The sequence below is a fragment of the Folsomia candida genome, unplaced genomic scaffold (assembly GCF_002217175.1).
Source record: "Folsomia candida strain VU population unplaced genomic scaffold, ASM221717v1 Fcan01_Sc033, whole genome shotgun sequence".
Classification (NCBI taxonomy): domain Eukaryota; kingdom Metazoa; phylum Arthropoda; class Collembola; order Entomobryomorpha; family Isotomidae; genus Folsomia; species Folsomia candida.
In genome coordinates, this window is record NW_019091225.1 from 260,776 (window position 1) to 287,771 (window position 26,996).

The following is a 26,996-nucleotide window of genomic DNA, read 5'->3' on the forward strand; positions in this document are numbered from 1 at the left end:
AATCAGTCGGGTCGTATGTATAGTTGGCCCCAATTTTCAACGTATACTTTCCCCTTATTTCATCACTCACCAACCTATTTGATCCTATTATATGCATGTGATGTGAAAGTTTCGCAAACAATTTTACTTGAAAGTTTCCTTCTCTCTCTTTTGGAGAGAGAGAGAGATTCATTGAATGGTGAATTGAGCGCTGACGTGAATTTATGTCCAATGAAGTTTCAGCCATTGTTGTTTGATGAATTTTATTTACATTCGTAATTTCCTATAGGTAGCAATTTCTCAGTTCGGGGTGGATGAGGATGTGCTTTTTGATTGAATTTTGGCCCCATTTTATTACTACCAGCAGTGGTGAAACTATGTATGTCTAATACGTTACGTTGTCTTCTTATAGAGACGAAATTAGGTTTGCCCTATTATTCATCAACACACGAGTAAAATCTCGTGTGACATTTTATCCTAAAACTGGAAAGTTTCATACGTACATATCTCTCCACGGAATTTGTCCAACATTTTAATTTCACGAGTTAAAAAGCCCCATAAATCTTGCGGGATGACTTTACGTAGGTACGTAACTTTAAGCGGATCTTTGTGAAATACGCAAATGGAATTTTATAAATGGGCTGTTTCCCACCAACCACCGAGCGGAATCATATCTTAGAAGTGGTCCAAGTGAAAGTGGTCTCGCTCACATTTTCACCAACGGAGCACCAAAGTCCGGTAGGCAGTGTTTCGGGTGCGAGTAACCACGTGCAAGAAATAACGGGAAGAAAGTGGTTTTTGAAAGGGCTATTTTGACCTGCAAGAAATACACAAGAAGCCACTTCCGGCCACGATAGTTCATACGGGGCGTTGCTAGATGACACCTATTTCTTGCACTTTCTCCCAATTTCTTGCACCTCGCATTTCCTGTCTTTCTTGTCTGGACTGTAGGAAATTTAGCAAACCCATAAGAAACGAAACCCTGCCGGTACTGGTCTCGGTAGTGAAAGAGATGCCCTCGTTCTTCTTCGCGGTACGAACGCAGCTCTCTGTTGCATTTTAAATATTCGTATACAAAAATGTGAATTAATAAAGGGACAGACGGCTCTTGGGAATCTCTCGACTGCGCTGCCCTGTCATGATAAAGTTTGTCCTCTCTCTGGAGCGGAATAACTGGGCCAGTGACATAATTACACACGCGGTTAGGCCGCCCGTCCGCTCCAAGAAGAAAATGGGACTTCCTCCTCCCAATTATTAAGTCTTATTAGACCCACGGAAGGAAAAATGGTGGACGGAGGAGAAGATCCAAATAATTTCATACACCCCTTTTTCTTCATAATTCCTGCGAAATGATACAACCTGAAGGATAGAATTTCAAATGGATGAATGAATTCGGGGAAGAAGAAGAAGAAGAGCCGAGATTTTCAGGAAATATATGTAAGGCTGGGATGAGGTTGCTGATAAAATGAGCATCATTTGTTGTCGAGAGAAAGGAGGTATGACAAGACTGTATGATTGCTGTGTGATATGATGTGATCTCATTTGCTCGCCTCTGCAACTCTTCTTCTTCCTCCACCGACCAGACCAGCCAGGTTTTCCCCCCTTTTCCCCATAAAAGAGATGGAATAGAAGGAAGGAAACAACTTTCTCGCTTCTTTTCGAGGTGGATGTACCGTTATGTGCATCACATGATATGCCACACGACGCGATGACGATGCCGTCCCACCGCACCGCTCCTCCTGCTGCTGCTGTGCCCCCATCTTCGTGGCCAGAATTTGTAATGAGAGTCACCTTCACTTGGCGGGGGAAAAGTGCTTTCTCAATTTTTTGGATGCATTTCTATCTAAAATATATTGGAAATATTTTATGGATGAACCTGCTTTTTTAAAATGTGGGAAATGGTCTCTTGGTATAGCATATTTTTTAAAAACTTAGGTTTTTGCAGGAATAAACTGTGCTAACAAAATTAAATTATTATCGTGCCCCTTAAAATTGGCACGTACGAATCATATCTTCCCCCCAGATTAGGGATAGAGAGGGACCAATTTGTGGAAATTATGGGTTCCCCAGTAAATACGTGGAGCCCTGATTATTCCGCGTATTTGTGTCTTGAGCGGTGTTATTATCGTCCAAGTTCGATTCGAAGACGGTATGATATTAAGTACTAGAGTTTCTCGGGGAAGGAATCCTGATCTGGAATTCTGATGAAAGATTTTCTCGATCCACGGCAAGGAAGGGTTTTACTTACTCTTGATGAATACTTAATTCTTACCTCTCGTCGAGAATTTCTCCACCATTTTGTACGTTACGAATTTGAAATGGATTCAGTTCAAGGAGTAGAGTAGAACGTCGTGTCGTGTGTACTTTAAAATTAAGATGTTTGTGTTATCGTCACATAAAGTTCCGGCAGGGAGAAGAGACACTATTTGTGCGAAGCTTCATTATTCTGGCCAAATCTTTAAGTTGTGTGGAGCAAGTAAACAAAGGGTGCACTTCTTGGCACGATTTGGTCGGAGGGGAGTTTACTAATTGGCAAGGAATTTGAAATCTGACACCCTTTGATAATTTAATTAGGAAGATTATGTGACCCTCGTTTATTTATTTCCGTTCCAACTACATGCATACCTTTGTTCTCTTATTTTGTCATTCTCCGCCATCCTCCTCCCTCCCTCCCCGTGTGTCTTCTTATCCTTATCTTGGGACACACCAGGAAAATTACGGAACATCCCTCGCTTTGCATTATGTATCAAGCACATTACGTACGTATGATTGTGACGAGGGAACAACGGGGCAACCCGAAAGTGTAGAATTAGTGAGTGGCGTTGGCCGTTTATTGCGATCGTTTTGTCCGTCCGTCCGTAAGAAGGACATTTCCAGTACGCCTGTACGTAATCAAACGCCGTTTTCGCCAGTGTGCGTCTAATTTTTAGTTCTCGGGCAAGTTCGATAATGGGTTCGATCGGACCACTCCGAGAGGGTGTGGACCAATATTAAGTTTAACCTTAATTTGCATATGGGGCGTCATTTTAAAGGAAATTTCATCATAAAATCAACGCCGTAGAAATATTTTTAACCTCCGATCAACCCATGACCGTAAGGACGAGGTCAAAAGTCATAAAATTACATAATTTTCATGTCATGTCATAAATAAAATTCTACATTGTTTATACGACGCCACTTTGTTACGTTTGTTTCCGACCGTTTATTATTACTGCATCACATCGCATCACATCGCAGAGAAAGGTTGCTCGCTTGATGAGTTGGTTACTTCCTGGCTCGGTGACAGTCAAGTCGTTCTCGTCGCAATGTCCCTGAAGGAATGCACAATTGCACAAATAATTGAAACAACCCCACGTCTAATAAATCATACAATCCCCTCCGACAGTTTTCGGGCGAGATATGATCAAATGTCGACATGGTTGTTCTTCTCCTACTGGGTTAGACTTTTCGGAGTCCATATCTCCTCATCTCGGAAAGAAAGTGGCCTGTGGACAAAAAAAGTGGAATTGGGGAGAGAGAAGAGAAAGGAACGGAGAGAAATAATACCTCTCACAATCACGGACGGAGAGAAAGAAAGAAAGAAAGGTAAAGAAGAGAATCAATTTCTTTTCGATTTTCCACTCTTTTTAACACACCCAGCCAATCCACCAGGCAGGCCAGGAAAAGGACAAGGGATCGAGGAGGGTCTCATTTTTATGGGAGCACCATCACCACCACCAGTGTTGTTTCCTTCGCCCATTGAGGAGACACAATGAGATACATACATACCTGCACACACATGGGACACGGACAGGGGCCGCGGAAGCCGGGGGGACATCTGGGGACATTAACATTGGAGGATAGGGGAGGGAGGGGTTTATACAACATGGACAGGTGATGTGGACATCGATAACCAAGGGGACATTGTCCGCGGCCACTGGACACGGATAAGGTATCCATCGTCCGAGAGTATCTGAAGAAGAAGTGATATTGATACCTTTCTTACTTCTTTTGCTCATTTTGCGTCCATTCTTCCGAGTCAGGTTGATGCTCGCTCTTTTATTTTCATGTCCTCATTTCCGTCCCGTTCTTCTACATAGTATTCTGTCCCGAATTAGTTGTCTAATACGTTACGTTGTCTTCTTATAGAGACGAAATTAGGTTTGCCCTATTATTCATCAACACACGAGTAAAATCTCGTGTGACATTTTATCCTAAAACTGGAAAGTTTCATACGTACATATCTCTCCACGGAATTTGTCCAACATTTTAATTTCACGAGTTAAAAAGCCCCATAAATCTTGCGGGATGACTTTACGTAGGTACGTAACTTTAAGCGGATCTTTGTGAAATACGCAAATGGAATTTTATAAATGGGCTGTTTCCCACCAACCACCGAGCGGAATCATATCTTAGAAGTGGTCCAAGTGAAAGTGGTCTCGCTCACATTTTCACCAACGGAGCACCAAAGTCCGGTAGGCAGTGTTTCGGGTGCGAGTAACCACGTGCAAGAAATAACGGGAAGAAAGTGGTTTTTGAAAGGGCTATTTTGACCTGCAAGAAATACACAAGAAGCCACTTCCGGCCACGATAGTTCATACGGGGCGTTGCTAGATGACACCTATTTCTTGCACTTTCTCCCAATTTCTTGCACCTCGCATTTCCTGTCTTTCTTGTCTGGACTGTAGGAAATTTAGCAAACCCATAAGAAACGAAACCCTGCCGGTACTGGTCTCGGTAGTGAAAGAGATGCCCTCGTTCTTCTTCGCGGTACGAACGCAGCTCTCTGTTGCATTTTAAATATTCGTATACAAAAATGTGAATTAATAAAGGGACAGACGGCTCTTGGGAATCTCTCGACTGCGCTGCCCTGTCATGATAAAGTTTGTCCTCTCTCTGGAGCGGAATAACTGGGCCAGTGACATAATTACACACGCGGTTAGGCCGCCCGTCCGCTCCAAGAAGAAAATGGGACTTCCTCCTCCCAATTATTAAGTCTTATTAGACCCACGGAAGGAAAAATGGTGGACGGAGGAGAAGATCCAAATAATTTCATACACCCCTTTTTCTTCATAATTCCTGCGAAATGATACAACCTGAAGGATAGAATTTCAAATGGATGAATGAATTCGGGGAAGAAGAAGAAGAAGAGCCGAGATTTTCAGGAAATATATGTAAGGCTGGGATGAGGTTGCTGATAAAATGAGCATCATTTGTTGTCGAGAGAAAGGAGGTATGACAAGACTGTATGATTGCTGTGTGATATGATGTGATCTCATTTGCTCGCCTCTGCAACTCTTCTTCTTCCTCCACCGACCAGACCAGCCAGGTTTTCCCCCCTTTTCCCCATAAAAGAGATGGAATAGAAGGAAGGAAACAACTTTCTCGCTTCTTTTCGAGGTGGATGTACCGTTATGTGCATCACATGATATGCCACACGACGCGATGACGATGCCGTCCCACCGCACCGCTCCTCCTGCTGCTGCTGTGCCCCCATCTTCGTGGCCAGAATTTGTAATGAGAGTCACCTTCACTTGGCGGGGGAAAAGTGCTTTCTCAATTTTTTGGATGCATTTCTATCTAAAATATATTGGAAATATTTTATGGATGAACCTGCTTTTTTAAAATGTGGGAAATGGTCTCTTGGTATAGCATATTTTTTAAAAACTTAGGTTTTTGCAGGAATAAACTGTGCTAACAAAATTAAATTATTATCGTGCCCCTTAAAATTGGCACGTACGAATCATATCTTCCCCCCAGATTAGGGATAGAGAGGGACCAATTTGTGGAAATTATGGGTTCCCCAGTAAATACGTGGAGCCCTGATTATTCCGCGTATTTGTGTCTTGAGCGGTGTTATTATCGTCCAAGTTCGATTCGAAGACGGTATGATATTAAGTACTAGAGTTTCTCGGGGAAGGAATCCTGATCTGGAATTCTGATGAAAGATTTTCTCGATCCACGGCAAGGAAGGGTTTTACTTACTCTTGATGAATACTTAATTCTTACCTCTCGTCGAGAATTTCTCCACCATTTTGTACGTTACGAATTTGAAATGGATTCAGTTCAAGGAGTAGAGTAGAACGTCGTGTCGTGTGTACTTTAAAATTAAGATGTTTGTGTTATCGTCACATAAAGTTCCGGCAGGGAGAAGAGACACTATTTGTGCGAAGCTTCATTATTCTGGCCAAATCTTTAAGTTGTGTGGAGCAAGTAAACAAAGGGTGCACTTCTTGGCACGATTTGGTCGGAGGGGAGTTTACTAATTGGCAAGGAATTTGAAATCTGACACCCTTTGATAATTTAATTAGGAAGATTATGTGACCCTCGTTTATTTATTTCCGTTCCAACTACATGCATACCTTTGTTCTCTTATTTTGTCATTCTCCGCCATCCTCCTCCCTCCCTCCCCGTGTGTCTTCTTATCCTTATCTTGGGACACACCAGGAAAATTACGGAACATCCCTCGCTTTGCATTATGTATCAAGCACATTACGTACGTATGATTGTGACGAGGGAACAACGGGGCAACCCGAAAGTGTAGAATTAGTGAGTGGCGTTGGCCGTTTATTGCGATCGTTTTGTCCGTCCGTCCGTAAGAAGGACATTTCCAGTACGCCTGTACGTAATCAAACGCCGTTTTCGCCAGTGTGCGTCTAATTTTTAGTTCTCGGGCAAGTTCGATAATGGGTTCGATCGGACCACTCCGAGAGGGTGTGGACCAATATTAAGTTTAACCTTAATTTGCATATGGGGCGTCATTTTAAAGGAAATTTCATCATAAAATCAACGCCGTAGAAATATTTTTAACCTCCGATCAACCCATGACCGTAAGGACGAGGTCAAAAGTCATAAAATTACATAATTTTCATGTCATGTCATAAATAAAATTCTACATTGTTTATACGACGCCACTTTGTTACGTTTGTTTCCGACCGTTTATTATTACTGCATCACATCGCATCACATCGCAGAGAAAGGTTGCTCGCTTGATGAGTTGGTTACTTCCTGGCTCGGTGACAGTCAAGTCGTTCTCGTCGCAATGTCCCTGAAGGAATGCACAATTGCACAAATAATTGAAACAACCCCACGTCTAATAAATCATACAATCCCCTCCGACAGTTTTCGGGCGAGATATGATCAAATGTCGACATGGTTGTTCTTCTCCTACTGGGTTAGACTTTTCGGAGTCCATATCTCCTCATCTCGGAAAGAAAGTGGCCTGTGGACAAAAAAAGTGGAATTGGGGAGAGAGAAGAGAAAGGAACGGAGAGAAATAATACCTCTCACAATCACGGACGGAGAGAAAGAAAGAAAGAAAGGTAAAGAAGAGAATCAATTTCTTTTCGATTTTCCACTCTTTTTAACACACCCAGCCAATCCACCAGGCAGGCCAGGAAAAGGACAAGGGATCGAGGAGGGTCTCATTTTTATGGGAGCACCATCACCACCACCAGTGTTGTTTCCTTCGCCCATTGAGGAGACACAATGAGATACATACATACCTGCACACACATGGGACACGGACAGGGGCCGCGGAAGCCGGGGGGACATCTGGGGACATTAACATTGGAGGATAGGGGAGGGAGGGGTTTATACAACATGGACAGGTGATGTGGACATCGATAACCAAGGGGACATTGTCCGCGGCCACTGGACACGGATAAGGTATCCATCGTCCGAGAGTATCTGAAGAAGAAGTGATATTGATACCTTTCTTACTTCTTTTGCTCATTTTGCGTCCATTCTTCCGAGTCAGGTTGATGCTCGCTCTTTTATTTTCATGTCCTCATTTCCGTCCCGTTCTTCTACATAGTATTCTGTCCCGAATTAGTTGTCTAGATGGAAATAGATTCACAAAGTATGTAACGCGTGTTTCTCAAAGTAGTGCAATTTCTCTATGAAATCATCATACCCATGCGTAATTCCGCTACAAGGGGAAAAAGTTGCAGTGACGACTCGTCGCTGCGTGGGTGTAATGTGTCATGCATGCAGGAGAAAGTCGAGGAACGTCTTAAAACCGAAATGTGATACTGCCCGGGGCACACAGCCCGACGTGTGAATAACAGAAAGAAGAAAACCCAGCCCAGCATTTCCGTCGTTTCCGCGTGACACTTACATATCCCACTTTGACTCGAGAGTAGACTACTTTGTTGTTGTTATTATAAGGTGGATGGGTGGGTGGGGAAAGTGAGAGCCGAAATCCGGCTGAATAACACGGTATCGCATTATGATTCCATGCCTTAAATAAAATGAAGTGTGCAGAATAACAAAACATGTCCGCGGATGGTGTGGACACTGCAATGGGTCACATCACACGTTATGTTTCGACTTTCTTGCAGGCCATATTGGATTTTAGTTCGTGTGTTAAATGCGTAATTAAATTTTGGATCAGACAGAGTAATAGCGTTCAGAAACGAAACTCTTGGTGCGTAGTAAGTAATAAACATTTCTGAAATTATGACTCGATGGTGCAGTCTTCTTCTTCAACTTTTGGATGACTTACTGGTATTTTCATAGTTTACTGCAGTATCACGGCCCTCCTGTTGTTGTGGTTTGGTTTCAGCAGCAGCAGAAGCAGCAGAGTATTCTGCTGAGTTAATTCTGCTGAGTTAATTCTGTATGCTGAAGGCAATGCTTCCTCCTCCTCCTCCACGGGATGTGGTGGTTTTGCTCTTGGGTTGTTTGTGATATTAAACGTTGTATATCTGTACTGGATAGTAGTTTGTAGAGTCATGTCAATGTGGCCGTGAGACATGAGACTTTCTCCCAACAGCACAAGTTGTGTTGAAGTGCTCTGAATTTGAGTCAGATGGAAATGGAGAGAAAGTTTAGAGAGTTTGGTGAGGGCGAGAGCAGTTCCTGTTTGTATTATTACCTTTGACATACGTGACTTACTACTATGCGCGGCTGACTGTGGTCAAGTTGACTGTGAAATGAGATATGCCCTGGGAATTCTTGATATTTGACCAGCCAGAGGCTCCGCTTTCAACAAAATTTCGTACGAGATGCCAACAATAAAGTGGAAATGGGACTTAACGTCGTGTGAGGGTTGTAATGATAGTGATAATTCTTTATAAAGTTAATCAGGAAATAGATAATTCAATTTTAGTAATAATTTTAGACAGAGTTGGAAATGAATAATTTCACACTTTCAGGAACCAGTACCGTTGACACACATAAGTAACCATTGAATAATCATTATGGCCTAAATTTACTGGTCATCTTCACCGTCTATCATGAGTCCCTCCAAGTCATACGGAATTGGAATCCTGACTCCGCAAAGTGAGCGAACCTTTCGCTTGCAATTCTGGATGTCGCGTTTCTGCTCGTTAACAAGGTCTTCGTATTCTGCAGTTCAATTGATTAAGCAGAATTTATTTTTCCATTATAGTTAGCATTACCATTATATGAAATTAAAATAACTTTAAGCTACCTTTTAATTCGTCCCTCATTCCTACATATAATAGAAAAGCAATTAAAAATCCAAATATACATATGCACATAATAATAGCGTAATGCACATATTTACTAACCTTTGATATTATCATTCCTGTTCTGAGATGACCATTGCGATAACGGTTCCACTACTCGAGCCGAATCCAAATTGGCATCGTGGCGCTGGACCTCTGCATAATCTTAAAAAATTACATATAGTACAATTAAGGTTTCTTGATAATATATAAATTAGTTTACCAGGAATGGCATTGCTCCTTTCGGTAACCTCAGCATTATACATTACGAGCTGAGAGCGCAACTCAGCGAGCTCTCGCACTATAAAATACTTTTGTATTAGAGTACGTTTTGGTTACAACTATTTAAAAAATACATACAGGAATATTTAGCAAAATGTACGTACTTTTAGAATCAATCAGATTATTCAGGCGATCTCTGTTCATCATAAAGGCACTTGGACACTTAATATGTAATAATTTGTATTAGTTAAATTTGTATTAGTGTAAATATTGAAGAACATGTAGTAGGATGGAGGTGTAGAGAATGCGAAGGGAGTCGATCTCATGCAAATTATGGAATTTGATGCGTCTGTGCAAATGAATGAAATATAGTAGAGTCTCATTTTCATACTGTCGAATTTACTATACATGACATCATACTTTGGGCAAATTCACATATAATTCTGCATGGTGCAAAATGTGAAATTCTTTGTCATAGATGGCTATTCGTATCGTATCCAATATGTAATAGTAACTTATGTAGTTGTAAGTTGTGCTTTATTAGACTCTGCATGGTTTTATTAACTTATACTTACCGCAGGAAAATGTCCATCTCGTCCTTTTCCGCAAACCATTTCTAAATAATAATAATCTTTCTGGTGTCAGTGCTAAGGTTAAAAATCAACTAAAACTGTTTTCAACAAAAGTTCGCACTTTACTTAAATCAGTGTAAAATCGGAGTATGTTTCATGAACCCTTTAGCCTATTGTTGCCTAAAATAAACTGGCCAGAGGCAAACCCTTCCTTAATATTGACATGGGTTAACATTCTAATTGTTGTTACGAAAATGCATGCACACAGAATTATTTTTGTTACAAATGTGTACCTAACCATGATATTTTAAACCTTGTAAATATCAAAACAAACCAACTAACGATGTGCTATTATTATTTTCAGAGCGACCAACTGCCACCGATGTCTGGTCATAAACTCTCGGCACAACAATGTCGTCGAATACAAAGAAAGTAAGTACAACATTTAAATCCTTTCCGATAGATTGAGATCGAACCTGAACAATATCACCGAGACATTTTCTATCCCTCTCGTCCCATCTAACAAGAATTTGTAAGTATTCACTCGAGCACAGGTGTACGTACCTACCTTTAATTATTTCATTGCAAGTACATCAATGCACAGAGATAAGTCGGGCTTAGGATGACTCGTTTTCGTGCACAAGGTGCATCTCATGAAATCCATCCTCGATACATATTATACACGTGCACGTACATGCATGCATAATAAACCCCAGCAACAGCAGGGTCTGGGAGGAAGCTACTTATAGTCAGGGACCCGAGGGGAATTTTGAGCCCGCTTTCTCTCCTCTCTCACCTTTCGAGTCAATCTCGAATATTTCGAAATTTGAAAATAATCCCGTGATCATCCGCATCCATCCATTTGATAAGTCGGAAAGAGAATCGCTCCTCCAAATCACAAAAGTTTTCCCCTCAATTCACTTCCTGCATACACTTCCACCCACCCAGTCAAGCAAATCCTGGGCAGAAGGTTCGGAATAAAAAAGCAATATAATATACATAACGGGACATGAAGCGGTTGGTTGGTTGGTTGGATGACGGACTTCTCCTGTAATGGGAGGAATAATGCGAGGGTGCTGCAAGTCAAGGTGGATTTGAGCCCATCCATCTCAAGAATTAGAGAGAAAGTGAGGGGATTTCTTTTTCCAGGGGAAGAAGATCACATATTCGGACGAGGCGTGCATCGTAATGGTGCAGGCGGATATTTTTGGACAGTGCAGTCGCATCTTTAAGAAATGCATCTCTGACTGACTGACGCGGATATGAAAAGAAAGACGAGGGAAATATATATAATGCGAGTAGAAATTTTTCTTACTTTCGGTAAAACACGGCAGCCAAGATTCACTTCTGTCATATGTAGACAGAGGGTGGATATGTATTTACAAAACAAAAACTGAAATATATATTTAGTATTTGCTAATAAAAGTAACGCCAAAATATTCTCGAAATATGTACAAACAAACTCATAAAAATGAGAATTTTCGAAAAATTTGTACTTTTGAATTGAATACTCGGGGGTTTTTGCAGTCCAATTTCTTTGAGCTAAGCAATTTCGTCTCACATCGTTGAAATATTTACAAAATATATGTATTTTTTTAACAAATTTCTAAAATATTAACGCATTTTTCAAATGATAGCGGAAATATTTCTGAAAACCTAATATGAATATGTGACAATGCATAAAAATATTTTGAAATTTTAATGATCTATTTGAACTAGGGAACACACCCACAAAGTTTTACCGTCGTTCGTCATCAAATGAAAAAGTTGAAACTAAATACATATCCGCCCTCTGGTCATGGAGTAAGCTATACCTGTATCATCATTCATTCATATTTAGGTTTTTGATGGATATCACTCACCCGTAAATACTTTTGTAAAAATGTGCCCTCAATTGCATGGGAGGAGTTTGAGATGACGATCACTTTTGGAGAAAGCCACCTTATAAATTGCAAATCGGATGGACGGGTGGATTGAATTGGATTGGAGGCATGACAGACGAAAGAGAAGGATTCCTGTCTTTTTTTGGCTTTTGACGGAAGCAGTCTGACATTGAATATTGAATTCGGTTACGCACATTTTCTTCCGACATGACTTTGTTGAGCCGGAAAGACTGATCTTTCTTTCCTTTCTTTTAGACGGGCGGAGGGATAATGGTCCTTTATGTCATATTCTTTTGTGGCCTGGTATGCATGTGTATTTCATGAATGAAAATGGAGACTGCAGTCTCAAATGTGCGAGTGGGATGCATTCATACTTGGTAGTTTGTCACGTATGGGGTATATTTATAGGGGCAAGATCAAGGTTGCTGCAAATGATGATATCTCAAGTTACGTAGGTACAGCAGCGTTTTCATGGTCGGAAAATGGGATGGAATACAGTGACCGCGGAACCGTGGGGACAATGCCCCCACGGTTATTCGATGTCCCGATCGTCTCCCCATGGCATATGAACCCCTCCCTCCCCTATCCTACAATGTTAATGTCCCCACTTCCAAGATGTCCCCACGGCCTCCGCAGCCACTGATTCCCTGTTATCTGTTGTATTATAGTGTCCTGATGCTACACAACTCGAATATCTGGTTAACAAATAGATTTCTGCGTTTACTATTATTTGGTTTGCGTCGTCTAAACTTTACAAAATTTCCCATCATCTGCCCATATTGTATAAACCCCTCCCTCCCTTATCCTGCAATGTTAATGTCCCCATGGCTTCCGCGGCCACTGGATGACAGTAGTTGAGCAATTTGCTATACGTGTGGTAAGCGTTTATTGGAGTAAAGAGTAAAAGTCGTCGATAATATATCCGACTCAATAATAGCTCACGTTTCACAATGAAAACTTTAGCGTTTGGTTTCTTTCCCAAGCTAAAACTTTACACTAATATTTTGAGTAGCTTTTCATGTTTCTCAACTTGACGGGAATGAAATCGATTTATCAAAGTTTATAATTTTTTCAAACCGTCTGAATTTTGGGTTGTTCCTGAAACGTGTGAGGTCTTTTGATTTGGTGATAAAATGAAATATTGAATACTTTGCAGGTCCCTATTGTCCCGAGAAGGACTCCTTGGACAATTTGTGCAGCCAAATACCCGGGGATGCGACGCTCTACTCGCTATTTCGGATAGACGCTCAACCAGTGTCGTGTCCTTTTAAGTAAGTTTTATCTCCATATTCCGCTCCTCAATCCGACCAAAGTAGCCAATTAAGCAGCAATGAAGTGAAATGGGTTGAATGTATCTGCTCATTATTCTACTTTCGCTAAGAGGGAGCCCTTTTGATCAAAGAGGAATTAGCGTTCGGGTTGCTTAATAACTGGGCAAGCGAGAGTTGCACAATTCTGGAGAGATCTCTGTTTCCACTACTGTTTCTACTACGCCTCCTCCTCCACGGTTTGTTATACCCATTACATGATCCACTCGAAATAAGTAGTCAAATTTCAGCTTTGTAAATTGCCCTCAAGTAAAGCAAAGCAAAGTGATTAAAGGCGAAGAGGATGCAAAAGTGGGTGAGTTTTAGTGAGTGATGATTATTATGCAAGTCTATCTACACCAGACCAGACCAGACCACAAGGGTGGATCTTTCTTTGGTGAGATTTAGTGCATATGTATGAATGCGAGCAGTGTTTCGTGGCTTGCGGGTTTGCCACATTTTTTGCAGTGGAAAGGAAGAAAAGCAAGAAATGCGAGGTGCAAGAAACTGGGAGAAAGTGCAAGAAATATGCGCCATTTAGCCACGCGCTGTATGAAGTATGGCGACGGGGCGTAGTTTTCTGAGCCTTGCATTTCTTGCAGGTCAAAATATTTAGCTGCAAGAAACCACTTTCTCCCCGTTATTTCTTGCAAGTGGTTACTTTCACCCGAAACACTGCCCGCACTGCCAGAATTACTTGATCAGACGAGATGATGTAAATGCCGGGCTAAAATAAACAAAAGATGGGCAGACAAGGTGGGTCACATCGGAGAGAGAATGAGACCAAAGCAACAATTCATCCCTGGAGACGAATACCACCACCACCACCAATTTAAGTTAACTCTCTTTCTCTGCTTTCACTTTCAGGGGGCCGTACACCTTCACCTACAACAAAGGGACGGGCCTCTGCAAAAGCCCGGTCAGTCATGTCGAAACGTGCACCGAGCCATCCAGACTTCTCCTGAGATATGAAGCATGTCCCGATCCAGAAACGGAAAGCAAAGGTAAATATGTCCGTCAAGAAAAAAGTAAAAGCAATGAATTATGCAGCCTAAAAAAACAAGAGTGTAATCCCTGCTGACCCGATGAATGATTAAAACTTGGATCGAAACCTTGGTGGTCTTTCTGATTGAAAAAGAAGAAAGTTTGACCACACTTTTTTGAGCGATCCCTTCTTAAGCAAACCACTCTGCGATCACTTTCACCACCGGACACAACACACGAGGCGAATGGAATGACTAGTTTCGTACGGATCTGTCTGGTCTCAAGGCCAATTTGGTTTGTCGCATGTACAAAGAAGACGTGGACGTCGTGGTCGTGGTGAAAGTATCCAGAGTGCCGTGGTGCATTTTCAAGTGTAAAAGTTGGCTTGGTTTTTGCTTTTACTTTATTTTACGGGATGGTAAAGTGAGTGGTGGAGTGGCCGGAGTCATTAATGGGTGGCATTTCATTTCCTCTCTTGTACTTTCAGTGGAGGAGTTGCAGTGTCTTGGTGTCTGGCGGGACAGCACTTACCATTATTTGGTCGGCAAATTAAATTATCAGCTCGCCGCGAGTAACGAGGATCGGTACCGATGCTTCATTTACGAGATTGTGAAAGGTCACACCATCGTCAAATTGGCTCAGTCGGGAGATGCAACTTGCAACGGGCTCTCGTCTCCGGTGGAGGGGGCGAAAACAATGACCTTCACTAAAGGTGCGTGCTCAAGTTAATTGTTGATAGTTAATGTCATCAAGATAATATTAGACAAAGATACTTAAAAACCTGGTAGAGTCAGATATTCACTCCGTACTGGTACCGATTTGGTAATAACTTTCTACCGGATTGGTAGTAGGTTGTTTCTGAGTGGTAAATTTTTCAGTACCACAACATTGTTAGCAACGGTAATGCCTGTTTTTACCCGTGCCGGTAGAGTCATAAACACATACTCCGGTCAGTAACGATTTAATACCAATTTGCAGAAAGTGTATTTATGTACATCTAAAATAACGCCAAAATCGCAGAATGCAAGAATATGTAACAATGACTTGGAAATCTCTCACAAAAATTTAGAACAAAATTTTAGGAAAAATAGGGTGAGGTGAGGATAAAAAGTGTTGAATTTACAATGATAAGCCATCTCTCCTCATTTCCGTTTGAGCTGATGCGCGAGGGGAAGGAAGGGAGGAAGGGAGGAAGGAAGACCAAGTTCGACAAATTTTGCATACAGAATCTTTCCTTCCTTCCTTCCTTCGTGATGATGTCAAATATTGAGCAAGTCGTCATCATCAAGCAGTCGTTACACTTGCATCTCTCATGCCACGGGAGGAATGTGAATGAATGAATTAAAGAGAGAGAGGAATAAAATTGGCTGATGGGAGACGCTGCTTGGTGGTTAATTTCCGTCTGAAAAGAGGGGAGCCAAAGTATTTATGAAGAAAGATCGAGTCCCTTCCTTATATAAAATAATATGCTCATTGTTAATCTCTCCTCCAGTGAATGAGAGTGGCGGAGTGAAATGCAAATTCCCGGCCTGGGTGTCATCGCATCATTGGCACTCGTTGGATGGGAAAGTCTCAGCGAAGACGAATCCGAAAAATTCCACCATGCAGATTGCCGACACAACGGTGCAAGACGGCGGATCCTCGTCATCATCGACATCCGGAGGTTATCTGCACCAAAGGAGTGGTGGTGGCGTGGGTGGGGTGTATTACAATACCGGAAATTTTGGAAATTCTGTCCTCTCCTCTCCCGGGAGTGGGAACCCGTACGTTCTGCTCTCTGGGGGGACACGGATCACATGCCAAAATATCAAAGAACTCGGCGAGGATCATGTTGCAGTTGTGGCGCAACATACGGAAGGATGGTGAGTGTGGAAAGTAGTAAAAAATAGGCAGAGTTTGAGATGCATGAAAGTTGAGATGCGGATAAAGATGAGACTCGTCGTCTTTGAAATTTCCGAGTCTACTTTATATATTTCCTTGCAGCGCGAGTACAACCGTGTGCATCCACTTTTTTCGGAGGCATTCCCACGTGATCGAACTGCAAATAGGGAAGAAAGGCTATGATGACTATGACTGTGGGAAAGTGGACGCTTTAGGACCAAATCTGCCTTATGTGACCCTCATTAGAGCAGAAGCGAATTCCCACAGTCACAGATGCCCGTATTTAGGGAAATACATGGCCAGCGGACTCGTCGCTGGGGGTGACCTGTGTCTCACGGGGGGCGTTCAAAATATACAGCAAGCTCAACACGGAGCTTTCCACAGTGTCGTGGTCGGGTAAGTGGAGATATTGCTGCTTTCTCTTTGGGGCAAATTGAGAAATAAATAAATAATTGCTACATTTTCAGTTGTGGCCAACGAGCCACGATGGACTTTCACAGCAAATGCATAACCCAAGAGCCAATCACATGTAAGTCTTTGTCTAGAAAAACATAGAATCGTCCCCATTATCAGTGTGCCCATTAATATCGTTCCCCGAATAATGGAATGTCTCTCTCTCTTTCTCCTTGCGATAATCAGCCTACGTGTGCCACGGAACTTGGGAGGAGAATGGGACGGGGTACTTGATTGCATCGCCATTAAGTCGCTCATCGACGTCGGCTCGTCGTTTTTGTTTCACATACCTCGAGACGGACGAGGGTCTCTCGTTTTTTAGCAGTAGTGAGACCTGTCGCAGAGACGTGAGACCTAATGCGGAAGGCATTTGGGCTTTCAATCTCACAATAGACGGTAAGAGGTGTTTTCTTATCGGAACACATTCCAAAAAATAAATCTTTCCCGTTTTAAGGACTTTCTCTCTTTTAATCTCCGTTTTACTTGAGATGAAAGTGATATAATAATTTTTCTTCTACTTCTGCTTCAGGACAATGTGCCGAACCGATGACGACGGGTGGTGCTGGATCCCGTTCTTCAACCCATTGTGATCCCTGCTTTTTGGCCATGGTGTTATTGGCCCTCCTTCTGGTCGGGTGTCCGGGAGGGATAGCAGATAATACTAATAATATTACCCTTTTTGTGACCACTACGACGCCGAGTGTAGTCAGCTATTTGTTTTATTCTCTGTTTGCCAAAACCTTCTTGGGAAGAATCTCATCTCCTTTATTGACATCTTCGCCCCAGTCTCAACCGCAAGAGGAGGACGAGGCCAGCAGCAGAAGAATGGTGGTGGGGTTAGCTTAGAGAGAAATCCAATATTATGTAATGTCCAGTCCAGTCTCAAAATGTACGTCCAGTCCTCTTCCCAATATAAGAAATAAGTAGCTGTTTTGTGCGAGAGAGAAATCACGGATCACTTGGATTCTGTGAGACAGGGGAAAAAGCAATGAAAGGAATTTCGTTGCCATTGTCCTGTCCAACTGTTCGTTCGTCTCGTCAGTGGTGATGGTGACATGACGCAACAATGGATGAGATGAGGATGACTCTTGTGTGAAGCGATGTGTGGAGAGCTTGACTCTCATCAAATGTTACCCAATCTGAGAAAAGGTTCAGGTCAGGAGCAGATGATGCCGAAAGAAGAACACGGTCAAAAAAGGAGAAAGTGGAGGAATGAAAAAGAGTGCAGATTTTTATACTAAGCTATTGATTGACAATTCAAGAATTGTGATGTGTTTGACCAAATGAACTGATTGTGAAAATTCTATACTCTTCTCGTGTATCGCTTTTTTATTGTTATTCATACACTGTATTAGGGATGAGGAGGGGTCAGTGGGTAGCAGGATATTTGGAGGGGACCAATTTTAATTTGTGCAATGGCAAAAATAAGAAGACAGCGAATTCGAAAATAGTTTCTTAAAATTTTTTCGATTTTATACATTTTTTACCTGTTTCTAAATTTTGAAAAACCCCAAGATTCAACAAGATTTTTAATTTTCAAAATTTGAACACAATTTTGGGCATATGTGCATGTTCTCAATTGTTTTAATAGCTCCAAAATCAAGAAAGTTACAGCGTTCTGACAACTCCAAGTTTTGGCTGAATCTACTTTTGAAAATTCCACCAAGCGGTCAAATTGACACATTAAGAAAAATGCAAAAATTCTTATTTTTGCCACTGAGCAAATTAAAATTGACCCGGTCGATATCTGAGGTTATCCGCTGACACCTTCGCATTATTAGTAGTGCTTCATCATGTAGTTACTCTATCGCTTTTGGTAAATCTATACCTTCACTAAAAAAAACCGCATCCAAACACCAACTATCTATTTATTTAGCCTGAAGTTGTCAGTCACCTAATTCTGTAAGAGATATGAAACGAAATTAAATGAATAGAAATCGCTGTATTAAACCGATAGCACAAAAAGAAAATTCTGCACGCATGAAAATATGGAAAGTACTTATTATTACATACGATTATTAAAAAATAGTACTATAAATATGTATATCCAAAAATAACCTTTTGTAAAAAATTTCATGATAAAACTAATTAATCAATTAATGTTTAACCATAATGATAGCTTAATTCTGTATTTAAATTAAGTATTTTTATGAAATACGTAGTTTCCCATAATTGAGTAAAAAAAGTAGGACTTTAGAAAAAATCCGTGTAAATTTCTCCCCATATACGACTCGACTTATTACATGCTACTAAATATTTACCAGTTGGGCTAAAAAACATGAAACCAACATAATTTAAACAATGCTTATTATTGATGTTTGTACTACGGGCCAATGTGTTAAAACATTAAAAAATATTTATATAAAAAATGACTCTTTGAATATTATGCAAATCTTCGTGTTTAAAAAAATTATCACCCATCAACACCATCATTTTTCTCTTCAAATTGGGCTAAAAAGTAATAAAAACACATCCATACGAATTTTTCTTACATCGTTTCACCTTATTGCGGACATTTCTCAGGCCTTCTTGATCTCCCAAAAGCATGCCATCCCCCAACAGCACCAGACCACCACTAATTTATTAATTTAACAAATTACACCCGCTCCAACCAATCACGTCAAAGACTTATTTGGTAATGCTGATGGATGACGAAATTGAGGGAACCTGATTACACCCAAAGAAACAGAGTCATCTCCTCAATCTACATCACTCATCCGGAGCCCCCAGCAAAATATACAGGTTGTTATTCGTTAGTGGGTAGGGTTACATGTGTATTTGCGTGGTGAAAGCGATCGCTCATGCACATTGTGATACATACCCACGCATACTTTCTCCCTTGTTTTCACTTACTTCTCACATTCACCACGAATGACGAAGAACAAAGATGGATAGATGTGTATGTACACGTTTAATGATTAAATGAAATGAAACGTGATATTAACCGACAGCCCGATGTGAAGTTGCGTGAAGAAGAAGGGAAGCGATCCCATGCATGCGAGCATCTTGTTTGGATTTTGTTGATGAAAACAGTTTGTCATCTGTCATGACTCAAGACAACCTCATCTTCTCGGCCTAATCCACAACCAACAAACAAGGGTTTTATCAAGTCGTGATGTAACTTTTCTACTTTCCTCGAGGCGTCATTATGTACGTACATAGCCTCAGAGTTGAAACAGTATCTGACTTGATGACTCGAATTCACGTCTATTTAGTAGATAAATAGTACACATTTTCGGTATGCATACAGACATGAGTGAAAATGGGATGATTTCCCTCCAAGATTTGACACTCAGCTTTCACCTTAAGAGATCGAGCATATTAACGTTTCCAGACTTTGACAGGCAAGCTTCCGTTGAAATTAGTGATTGAAAGAAAAATGTGTAAGCCGTGCAGATTATTTTTTCACCCTTTGAGCCCCGATAAACCAGACTAAGTGGGGGTGAAAGTGAAATAAGTATTGAGTAAAATCAAAAATAATATTGATCATTGAACCAAGTCTTGTAAATCTTTGAGAAAGTATAAAGTGGGCAGAAAGATGATTAAGATTTGTACGAAAAGTTGCTGCCAAACAGATTTATTTTCTTGTTTCCGTTCCGACTTGACCACGGGGTTTTCTTTAGAGGAACAACTTTGCCAACGTGATGATGACGACGAGGACGTCGACGACTTAGGCTTTTCTTCAGCACTCTTCCATCTTCTTAGGCTGTCAGTACTCAAAGATTTATCTGGAGTGAGATCAGGTGAAGAAGTGAGAAATGGGGATTTGTCCATCCATTCCATCCGATTCGGATTTGAAGTTTGAGTTTGCTTTCTTTCGACTTTCTCCCTGGCCGACTTTGGAGTTTGGATTGACTGACAGGCAGGCAGGCAGGGAGGAGGACGACGAGTTGTATACATAAGAGAACGCTCTCAGCTCAAAAGTTTCCGAGAAATAAAAGTTGTTTCAACAATGGCAGGGCAGAACTAGAGATAGGAAAGGATTGGGTGGAGATTAAATAAATGGGAAATAAGTGATGAGCGTGATAAGAATTTATTAACTGGAAAATTCAAAACTTTAATATAAATCCGTTTTAAATTGGTTTCTGATTTGTTGGGAGTATTTCATTATATTTATCTAGTTTTTTGTAGGTTTTAATATCATGATGGAAATGGGAATGAATGTTTATAATAAATAAAAGACTTTCAGGATTTGCAATTTGAGTGATTTTTCGCTAATGATGGGTTCCATTTGGTCGGATAATTTTCAGTTTTAATGATAAATCATGATATTTTTGTTTTTTGCTACCCATTTCATACGGAAAATTGAGTGGTGATCATAAATTAGTCTTTATCGTGGTGAAATCACCAAGCCCAGAAACGAGCTTTGTCTGAACAATGTGTTTTAGCAGGGGAGAAAGTTGAGACGACTTTCTCCAAGTGAATCTCAAATTGAGTTTGTGCGTTTGTGGGGAAAGCGGGATTTAGGAAGAAACGTCATAACGTTTTTGTTTGTTGAACAAAGTCAGGATAAAACTTGTTCCAGTTTTCAGTATAAATCGTTACGTTTTCCTCGTGTATGTTGTTGTCAGTGATCCACATCCACCAAAAGCACATCTTACGATTTTCAGCAGGTATTGTTGTACTATTTATTTGTTATTGCACATTCAGAAACTTATTGGAATATTAAAAATTTATTTCATTGTTGATGCAGGAGTTTGGAATCTCAATAGAAAAATGGCAACTTGTTCAGAGACTAAGACCCCCATCGTTGTACGAGAGGTCACGACCCCGTTGGGTGTGTGTACCCTTAAAGCGTGCGATAAGGGAGTGCATCATCTCGCCCTTACTAAAATCGACGAGAATTTCGACCCGAACGTTTCTGCAGGGTAAGCATTTATTTACGTAAGCTATGTAATTGATAAGAAGGTTTGAACTTAACAGTGTTACTTATTACAGAAATGTAAAAGAAATACCCAAGAAAGCATTGGAGGCGGAGGAAGGATCAACTCCCATGAACAAAGCGGTGAATTGGCTTGTCTCATATTTTGAAAATCCTTCAAATTTGTCTGGAAAAATTCCCCCCGTCTGCTTTCCAACCGATTCCAGTACCGAATTTGAGCGAAAAGTATGGACAGCGTTGGGGGAGAAGGTGGGGTTTGGGAAAACGGTTACGTACTCACAATTGGCTGGGACTGCTATTGATAATCCAAGTAAGAGCAGTCATACATTTGTTAAGTTTTATATTTATTTATTTAAAATTTACTTATCAATGTTCCATATTAATTAATTATAGAAGCGTCAAGAGCCGTTGGAACTGCAATGAAAAAGAACCCGATTCCACTCATGATTCCGTGTCACCGTGTAATTCGTGCAGATGGCGAAATTGGAAATTATTCTATGGGTGGCTCAACAATCAAGAAATGGTTGTTGGAACATGAAAATACTGGTGCATAAAGTACCCATGCATTGCAAACTTCAAGTTTGAAACTTGCAAACATTTTAATATGTGTACCTGTGGATTAGAGTTTACGTCACAATTTTTTTAATTTTACTAAATACTTTTTACTAAACTAGTTCTTCTTTTAACGAAATGTAGATAATCATTATTCGCTGGACACTTGAATTTTAAACATTAAATAAATAAATAATTTGGTGCTGGGTTTAAATATTGTTTTATTATTCTATTTATTGATTGCATTGAGTTATTTAATACTTAATTAACAGAATGTTACTTATATTTAAGTAATAGCAAGGAAGTATAATTGGAAGGCTAGGATAAGTACAGGTTAGCTTCTTAGGCAGTGGTTGACTAATAAATTTGATCATGGGGTTGCTCATGAAAATTTAACCCTTTGCATTAAACCGACTAATTAATTAATGGCAGAATATTTAGGAATATTCTATCACAACACGCAAAAATATAAGTACACACAAAATTATTAATGAATTTAGGATGAGTTAGCTAGTTCCATGTAACGTAAATAATTATGTATAACAAAAATTAAAGCTTGAGTTGAAATATGACTAAACAGGGACATGGTATACATGACTAACACCAGTAAATCCTAGCACATACGTCCACGAGGGCAATTTTTTGATAAACTGCAACATCTCCGGTGATTTCATTTCAGCGCCGTGCAGATAAAATGCAGAGTAATTTATGTCGACGAGAGGGTCGCTGGATGTGGGGTCGGGTTTTGCCTTCCTTTTGAAGTCAATGGTGACGTCAAATCTTTCAAAAGCAATCCCTCTAGCGTGATACACAAAGTAAGTGGGTCTGCCCTTCCAGAGGACAGACATTGGTTCCGGAACGTTGTCTGTGAGAGTCCATTTGACGATGTCATAATTTTTACCAGGACTAAAGTTGATCGTCATGTGATCAGGTCCCACGAAGGAGAAAGTTATTCGACGAACATCACTTGATATAAAGCTGTCTTGAGTAATTTCCATTCTTACTCTGGAAGTCATTTCATTAGGTAGTGTAATCTGTTTTGGAATCCAATGCGATCTCCTATAAACAATTAGACAGCAAATTTGGAATTAGATAACTTAATTGCTTACCAGCAAATTGGTAAACTTACCGAATCAATTTTTTGACGGGAAAGATAAATGGTAATCCACAATATAAATCTTCACAGTCGTAGGCATCAATTTCGACGTGGTTTTTGTGCTTCAATTCAGGTATATTTTCGCCCAATATATCGTAAAACATGGGAATGTTTGGGTCAACATTGAATAACCAGAGTCCAGCGTCACGTTTCTTTACGGTAGTTAGATCAGCATCGAAATGCGTCCGATCCACCTCCTGACAATAAAAGTTATTATTAGATAATTAGACATATACTGTAGTTGTAAATACGTAAGTTCCAACTGCAAATAATTTTATTCCTTACAATCAAATGAACTCTCATTGGTGTCGTATCAGTGTATGGCACCTTTCCAACGACAAAAATCAGCACACCAAGCAGTACGAGCATAACGATGGCGCTCCCACGAAGAAACGCTTTCTTGAAATACACAAAGATTGGAACAATTCCGGTGGCAGTAGGGACCGTCAGAGTGAATGATGTTAGAATGGCGATGAATAAATTTGGGTTTGAATCTGAACCAGAGCGACCCATGATGGGTACGAACGTGTCTAAACATCCAGCCACCAAGTAGAGGGACAGCGCCATAGGAAATGCTTCTCCGACGGCCAAGTAAAACGCAAGTCGCAATTTGTATCCTACAGATACGGGAGAAGAAGAGACACCTGTACAACAATAAATAATGGGTTCCCCAAAAAAGCGTTAATTAACTGACACAGCACACACACACGAGTAGTTCAAACAGCTAACCTCATACTTGTATTTAATACTTATTTTTGGTTGGTTACCTTTAAAAATCAATCTGGCAATGTACCATCCAACAATTCCAAACAACAGGTTAAACGTGATGGAGAAAACGATTCTCGTGAAAGGCGTTGTAAGGATGAGGCAAAGTGCGAGAGTAGTTTTTCCTGCAATCCAAGTAAAGTCGTTGTCTTCTTTCAGTGCCCAAGAGTAGACGATTACTTGACCAATGAGACATGGCACGCCAAAAATTAGAAATACAGACATTGGGTAAGAGTGATATGGACTAGGCATTTTGAAGGCGTTGAGTAAAAGTCCAACAATAAGGGCGCAAATTACTCCAGCAGTCCAAGCGGCAAGGGTCGAGAAAACATGCCACGCCATTGTTCCGACATTTCGGTCAACTAAGGAAATTATTTAACATTATTTATTTACCTGAATTAGATATACGAATGAATTATTACCCACACATATAAATATTTACCAACCTTCATTCCAAGCAATTGCCAAGACAAGAAACCCAAGGAAAAGATTGAACACGACAGCTACTTTTTGTGAATAAGAGATCATGAAATATCCAAACACATCGAAAAACACCATTTTTGTGTCGCCATATTGAATTTTAGAGAAATCCACATTTCCCAAGCTTTCCAAGAGAGCTAAGACGTTACTTCCTTCATGTTGTAAACTGCCAGGAGTTACATTTTCGACGTTATCAAACTCGGTATGATAAGCGTATCCGTTCTTAACAAAGGCCATATCCAAACCCGGAATTTGTGCGAAATCACGAAAAATGCGAAAATCAGTATCAGATGGAATCAGACCACTTTGGAAGATTTCTGTTATAAAGGAACGACATCTTTATAATTATTTGGTTTTTAGAAAACATGTTTTATAATGCTCAACTACCTTCACCAACAACAGAGCCCCACGGATAAGGAACTTTGGAATACGACTCAACCAACCAACCGTTTCCTAAAAATAAACGTGTAGAAAATTAGTACGTCTGCCATTTTTTATGACTAGCAAAATTATATTATCTATATCGAACCTGGTCCTGTCTGAAATAGAATTTCTCTTGCTCCAGCACCAGCACTTTCCAAATTCAAAAAACATTTTAGATTTCTCGTCCATTCGTGTCCAACCTCATCCGATCCAGCAACTTTCCCCTTGATAAATCCATGTGCTCCTTGCAAGACATTTTCTTCAGCACCATTAAACAAGAACACGATAGTATTTCGAAGTGGGGTTGGATCTCGAGAAAGCACTCGTATCGCCTCCAACATGACAGCGCAGCTTATCATATCATCACTAGCACCAGGCGATCCAGGCACAGTGTCAAAATGACAGTTTACCAAAACGGAATCATTTGTAACTCGATTCACTGGTTCCAATTTGACAACAAAATTTGGAATCTGTGCTCAGAAAACAATGTTTTAGAAGAGTTTCGCAACTATTAATTATTATGTCTTGTGTACACTTACATTTGAATACGACGATGTCAAACCGTCTTGAAATTTCCTGAAAAAAATTAAACTTTACAATAAATTTCCCGTTAATTGGAAAAATAAGTAGAAAGGACTATAACTAATTTACATGTAAAAAGATCCGATTGGTTTTTGTACTTCAAACTCAATATTATGAATTGCTAGCTTTGTTCTTTGAATCTCTTGCATAATCCTCGTCAACGTGTCTACAGTGGTGATATCATTAACATGACTTCCGGCAACGCGAGGTCCCACACTTGTCAAAATTATTAAATCATTCCTGGCTCTTTCTTCAATGAAACTGAGTGATAAATATTAAACAGAACAATTTAAGTAAACTTCTTTTAATCACAGTAGTTTCACATAATTTTAGATCCTTACCTCTTCGGATTCTCTCCAATATCGGCGACGCTTAATGGCGTTGGAAGACGAAAGTCGACATACCGTATAAAGCAAAAAACTGCCAAGGTAAACAGAATGACTGGAAGTAAGGTAAGCACGCTGGGTTCTTCTGTACGACGCTGTCTCTTCTTGGAATCATAGGAGCGACTTGGAAGCTCAAAGTTAGATGAAGAACTTTCGAACGTGCGACGCTCTCCGCGATAACGAGTCGTTCTGGTCTCCATTTTAAGGGAAATCCTTACAAATCACCGAATTGTCAAACACTTTAGTTCAGTCAGTCTCCGTTAATTGGAATAATTACAAACGAGTGAGTATCTTTAGAATTTGATTGAGAAGCTCTTGTTTTGCTGCTCCTAAAAGTGACTAGTTCCACTCCCTGTAAATTAGAATCAACATGAGCAATTAATAGTGTGATATATATCACATAATAACTTCAAAAACCTGATAAAAAATTGTCCGAATTTTTTTAACCTACTTTTTCGACAACCACGGTCGTCTTCAAAATTCAAACCTTGTATTCAATATAATTGCTGGTGAGGTGGTCATGGTGTGGAGTGGTTCGTAAAAAAAGTAGCTCCACTAAAATATTTAATTTTAATTGCAGTTGCAAAGTTGGCAGTGATCGATCCTTGGCGAAATCAATACTTTATTGACATGCTTGTTGTGGAGTGAAGTGAATAAGCGAAATCTGGTCCGGTTGTTCCCACACTCAAATCGATGGAGCTTGAGGAACAACGATACGTTTTGTTTCACAAACTTTTATCATGCATGCATGTATTGAAACAATGATAACATAAGTAAATATGGGCTTATCACCAACTTTGTTACTTATTTACATATCAAATGGTGGAACCTAAATAGAACTCAATTTATAAGCGTAAAGGATTTTAGAAATGTCAAATGTATATGAACTATGTAATATGAAATGGGTGTTAACAAAGTCAGAATCATGCGATGATCTAATGATGTACCTAAATAGTGATGACATTAATGGGCATGGATGGATTACGTCATAAATATAATAATTAAGTAATACATGTCATCAATTTTACAGTTTGCAT

At 40.2% G+C, this 26,996-nt stretch overlaps 4 protein-coding genes across 6 annotated transcripts in view; 2 read left to right on the plus strand and 2 right to left on the minus strand.

The window, feature by feature from the left end:
• Positions 1-19,119, plus strand: part of LOC110860661 — a 70,962-nt gene extending 51,843 nt beyond the window's left edge. The window contains exons 6-14 of the mRNA XM_035860470.1: positions 10,590-10,657; positions 13,265-13,379; positions 14,283-14,419; positions 14,887-15,111; positions 15,892-16,261; positions 16,383-16,676; positions 16,748-16,809; positions 16,920-17,129; positions 17,263-19,119. Of these exons, the coding sequence (XP_035716363.1) occupies positions 10,590-10,657; positions 13,265-13,379; positions 14,283-14,419; positions 14,887-15,111; positions 15,892-16,261; positions 16,383-16,676; positions 16,748-16,809; positions 16,920-17,129; positions 17,263-17,579 (1,798 nt within the window). The 3' untranslated portion in view covers positions 17,580-19,119. The remainder of the gene's footprint in view (positions 1-10,589; positions 10,658-13,264; positions 13,380-14,282; positions 14,420-14,886; positions 15,112-15,891; positions 16,262-16,382; positions 16,677-16,747; positions 16,810-16,919; positions 17,130-17,262) is intronic.
• LOC110860557 lies at positions 9,005-10,387 on the minus strand. Of its 2 annotated transcripts, none has more exons than XM_022109620.2 (6): positions 10,229-10,387; positions 9,818-9,875; positions 9,655-9,732; positions 9,495-9,587; positions 9,395-9,415; positions 9,005-9,309 (listed from the first exon to the last, which is right to left on the minus strand). In XM_022109620.2, the coding sequence occupies exons 1-6, from the start codon at positions 10,265-10,267 to the stop codon at positions 9,173-9,175; spliced, it is 426 nt and encodes a 141-aa protein (XP_021965312.1). In that variant the 5' UTR covers positions 10,268-10,387; the 3' UTR covers positions 9,005-9,172. The 2 variants fall into 2 exon arrangements, with proteins under 2 accessions (XP_021965312.1, XP_021965311.1); XM_022109619.2 differs by having other exon boundaries at positions 9,495-9,596; positions 10,229-10,379.
• A 2,058-nt stretch (positions 19,120-21,177) lies between the features above and the next one.
• LOC110860538 (methylated-DNA--protein-cysteine methyltransferase) lies at positions 21,178-22,381 on the plus strand. The gene is made up of 4 exons (XM_022109598.2): positions 21,178-21,346; positions 21,427-21,601; positions 21,672-21,925; positions 22,009-22,381. Exons 1-4 carry the CDS (start codon positions 21,292-21,294, stop codon positions 22,167-22,169), a joined length of 645 nt encoding a protein of 214 aa, XP_021965290.1. The 5' UTR covers positions 21,178-21,291; the 3' UTR covers positions 22,170-22,381.
• LOC110860537 (endoplasmic reticulum metallopeptidase 1) lies at positions 22,382-26,634 on the minus strand. 2 transcript variants are annotated; one of them, XM_022109597.2, is made up of 11 exons: positions 26,411-26,634; positions 25,915-26,311; positions 25,643-25,834; positions 25,531-25,567; positions 25,098-25,461; positions 24,956-25,021; positions 24,535-24,885; positions 24,091-24,450; positions 23,609-23,940; positions 23,297-23,520; positions 22,382-23,226 (listed from the first exon to the last, which is right to left on the minus strand). In XM_022109597.2, the coding sequence occupies exons 2-11, from the start codon at positions 26,157-26,159 to the stop codon at positions 22,740-22,742; spliced, it is 2,658 nt and encodes an 885-aa protein (XP_021965289.1). In that variant the 5' UTR covers positions 26,160-26,311; positions 26,411-26,634; the 3' UTR covers positions 22,382-22,739. The 2 variants fall into 2 exon arrangements, with proteins under 2 accessions (XP_021965289.1, XP_021965288.1); XM_022109596.2 differs by having other exon boundaries at positions 23,609-23,967; positions 26,411-26,633.
• Positions 26,635-26,996: the final 362 nt, after the last annotated feature.

Bases quoted from the DNA above. Each gene is read 5' to 3' on its own strand.
- LOC110860557 (XM_022109619.2), bottom strand. From the start codon at position 10,267: ATGGTTTGCGGAAAAGGACGAGATGGACATTTTCCTGCG. The intron at 9,876-10,228 runs GTAAGTATAAGT...TTACATATTAAG, and splicing joins GAGATGGACATTTTCCTGCG to TGTCCAAGTGCCTTTATGAT. The intron at 9,416-9,494 runs GTTAGTAAATAT...TATTATATGTAG, and splicing joins CAGGAATGATAATATCAAAG to GAATGAGGGACGAATTAAAA.
- LOC110860538 (XM_022109598.2), top strand. From the start codon at position 21,292: ATGTTGTTGTCAGTGATCCACATCCACCAAAAGCACATCTTACGATTT. The intron at 21,347-21,426 runs GTATTGTTGTAC...TTGTTGATGCAG, and splicing joins CATCTTACGATTTTCAGCAG to GAGTTTGGAATCTCAATAGA. The intron at 21,926-22,008 runs GTAAGAGCAGTC...AATTAATTATAG, and splicing joins GACTGCTATTGATAATCCAA to AAGCGTCAAGAGCCGTTGGA.
- LOC110860537 (XM_022109596.2), bottom strand. From the start codon at position 26,159: ATGGAGACCAGAACGACTCGTTATCGCGGAGAGCGTCGCACGTTCGAA. The intron at 25,462-25,530 runs GTAAGTGTACAC...TTCTGAGCACAG, and splicing joins TGACATCGTCGTATTCAAAT to ATTCCAAATTTTGTTGTCAA. The intron at 24,451-24,534 runs GTTGGTAAATAT...TAATTTCCTTAG, and splicing joins GGCAATTGCTTGGAATGAAG to TTGACCGAAATGTCGGAACA.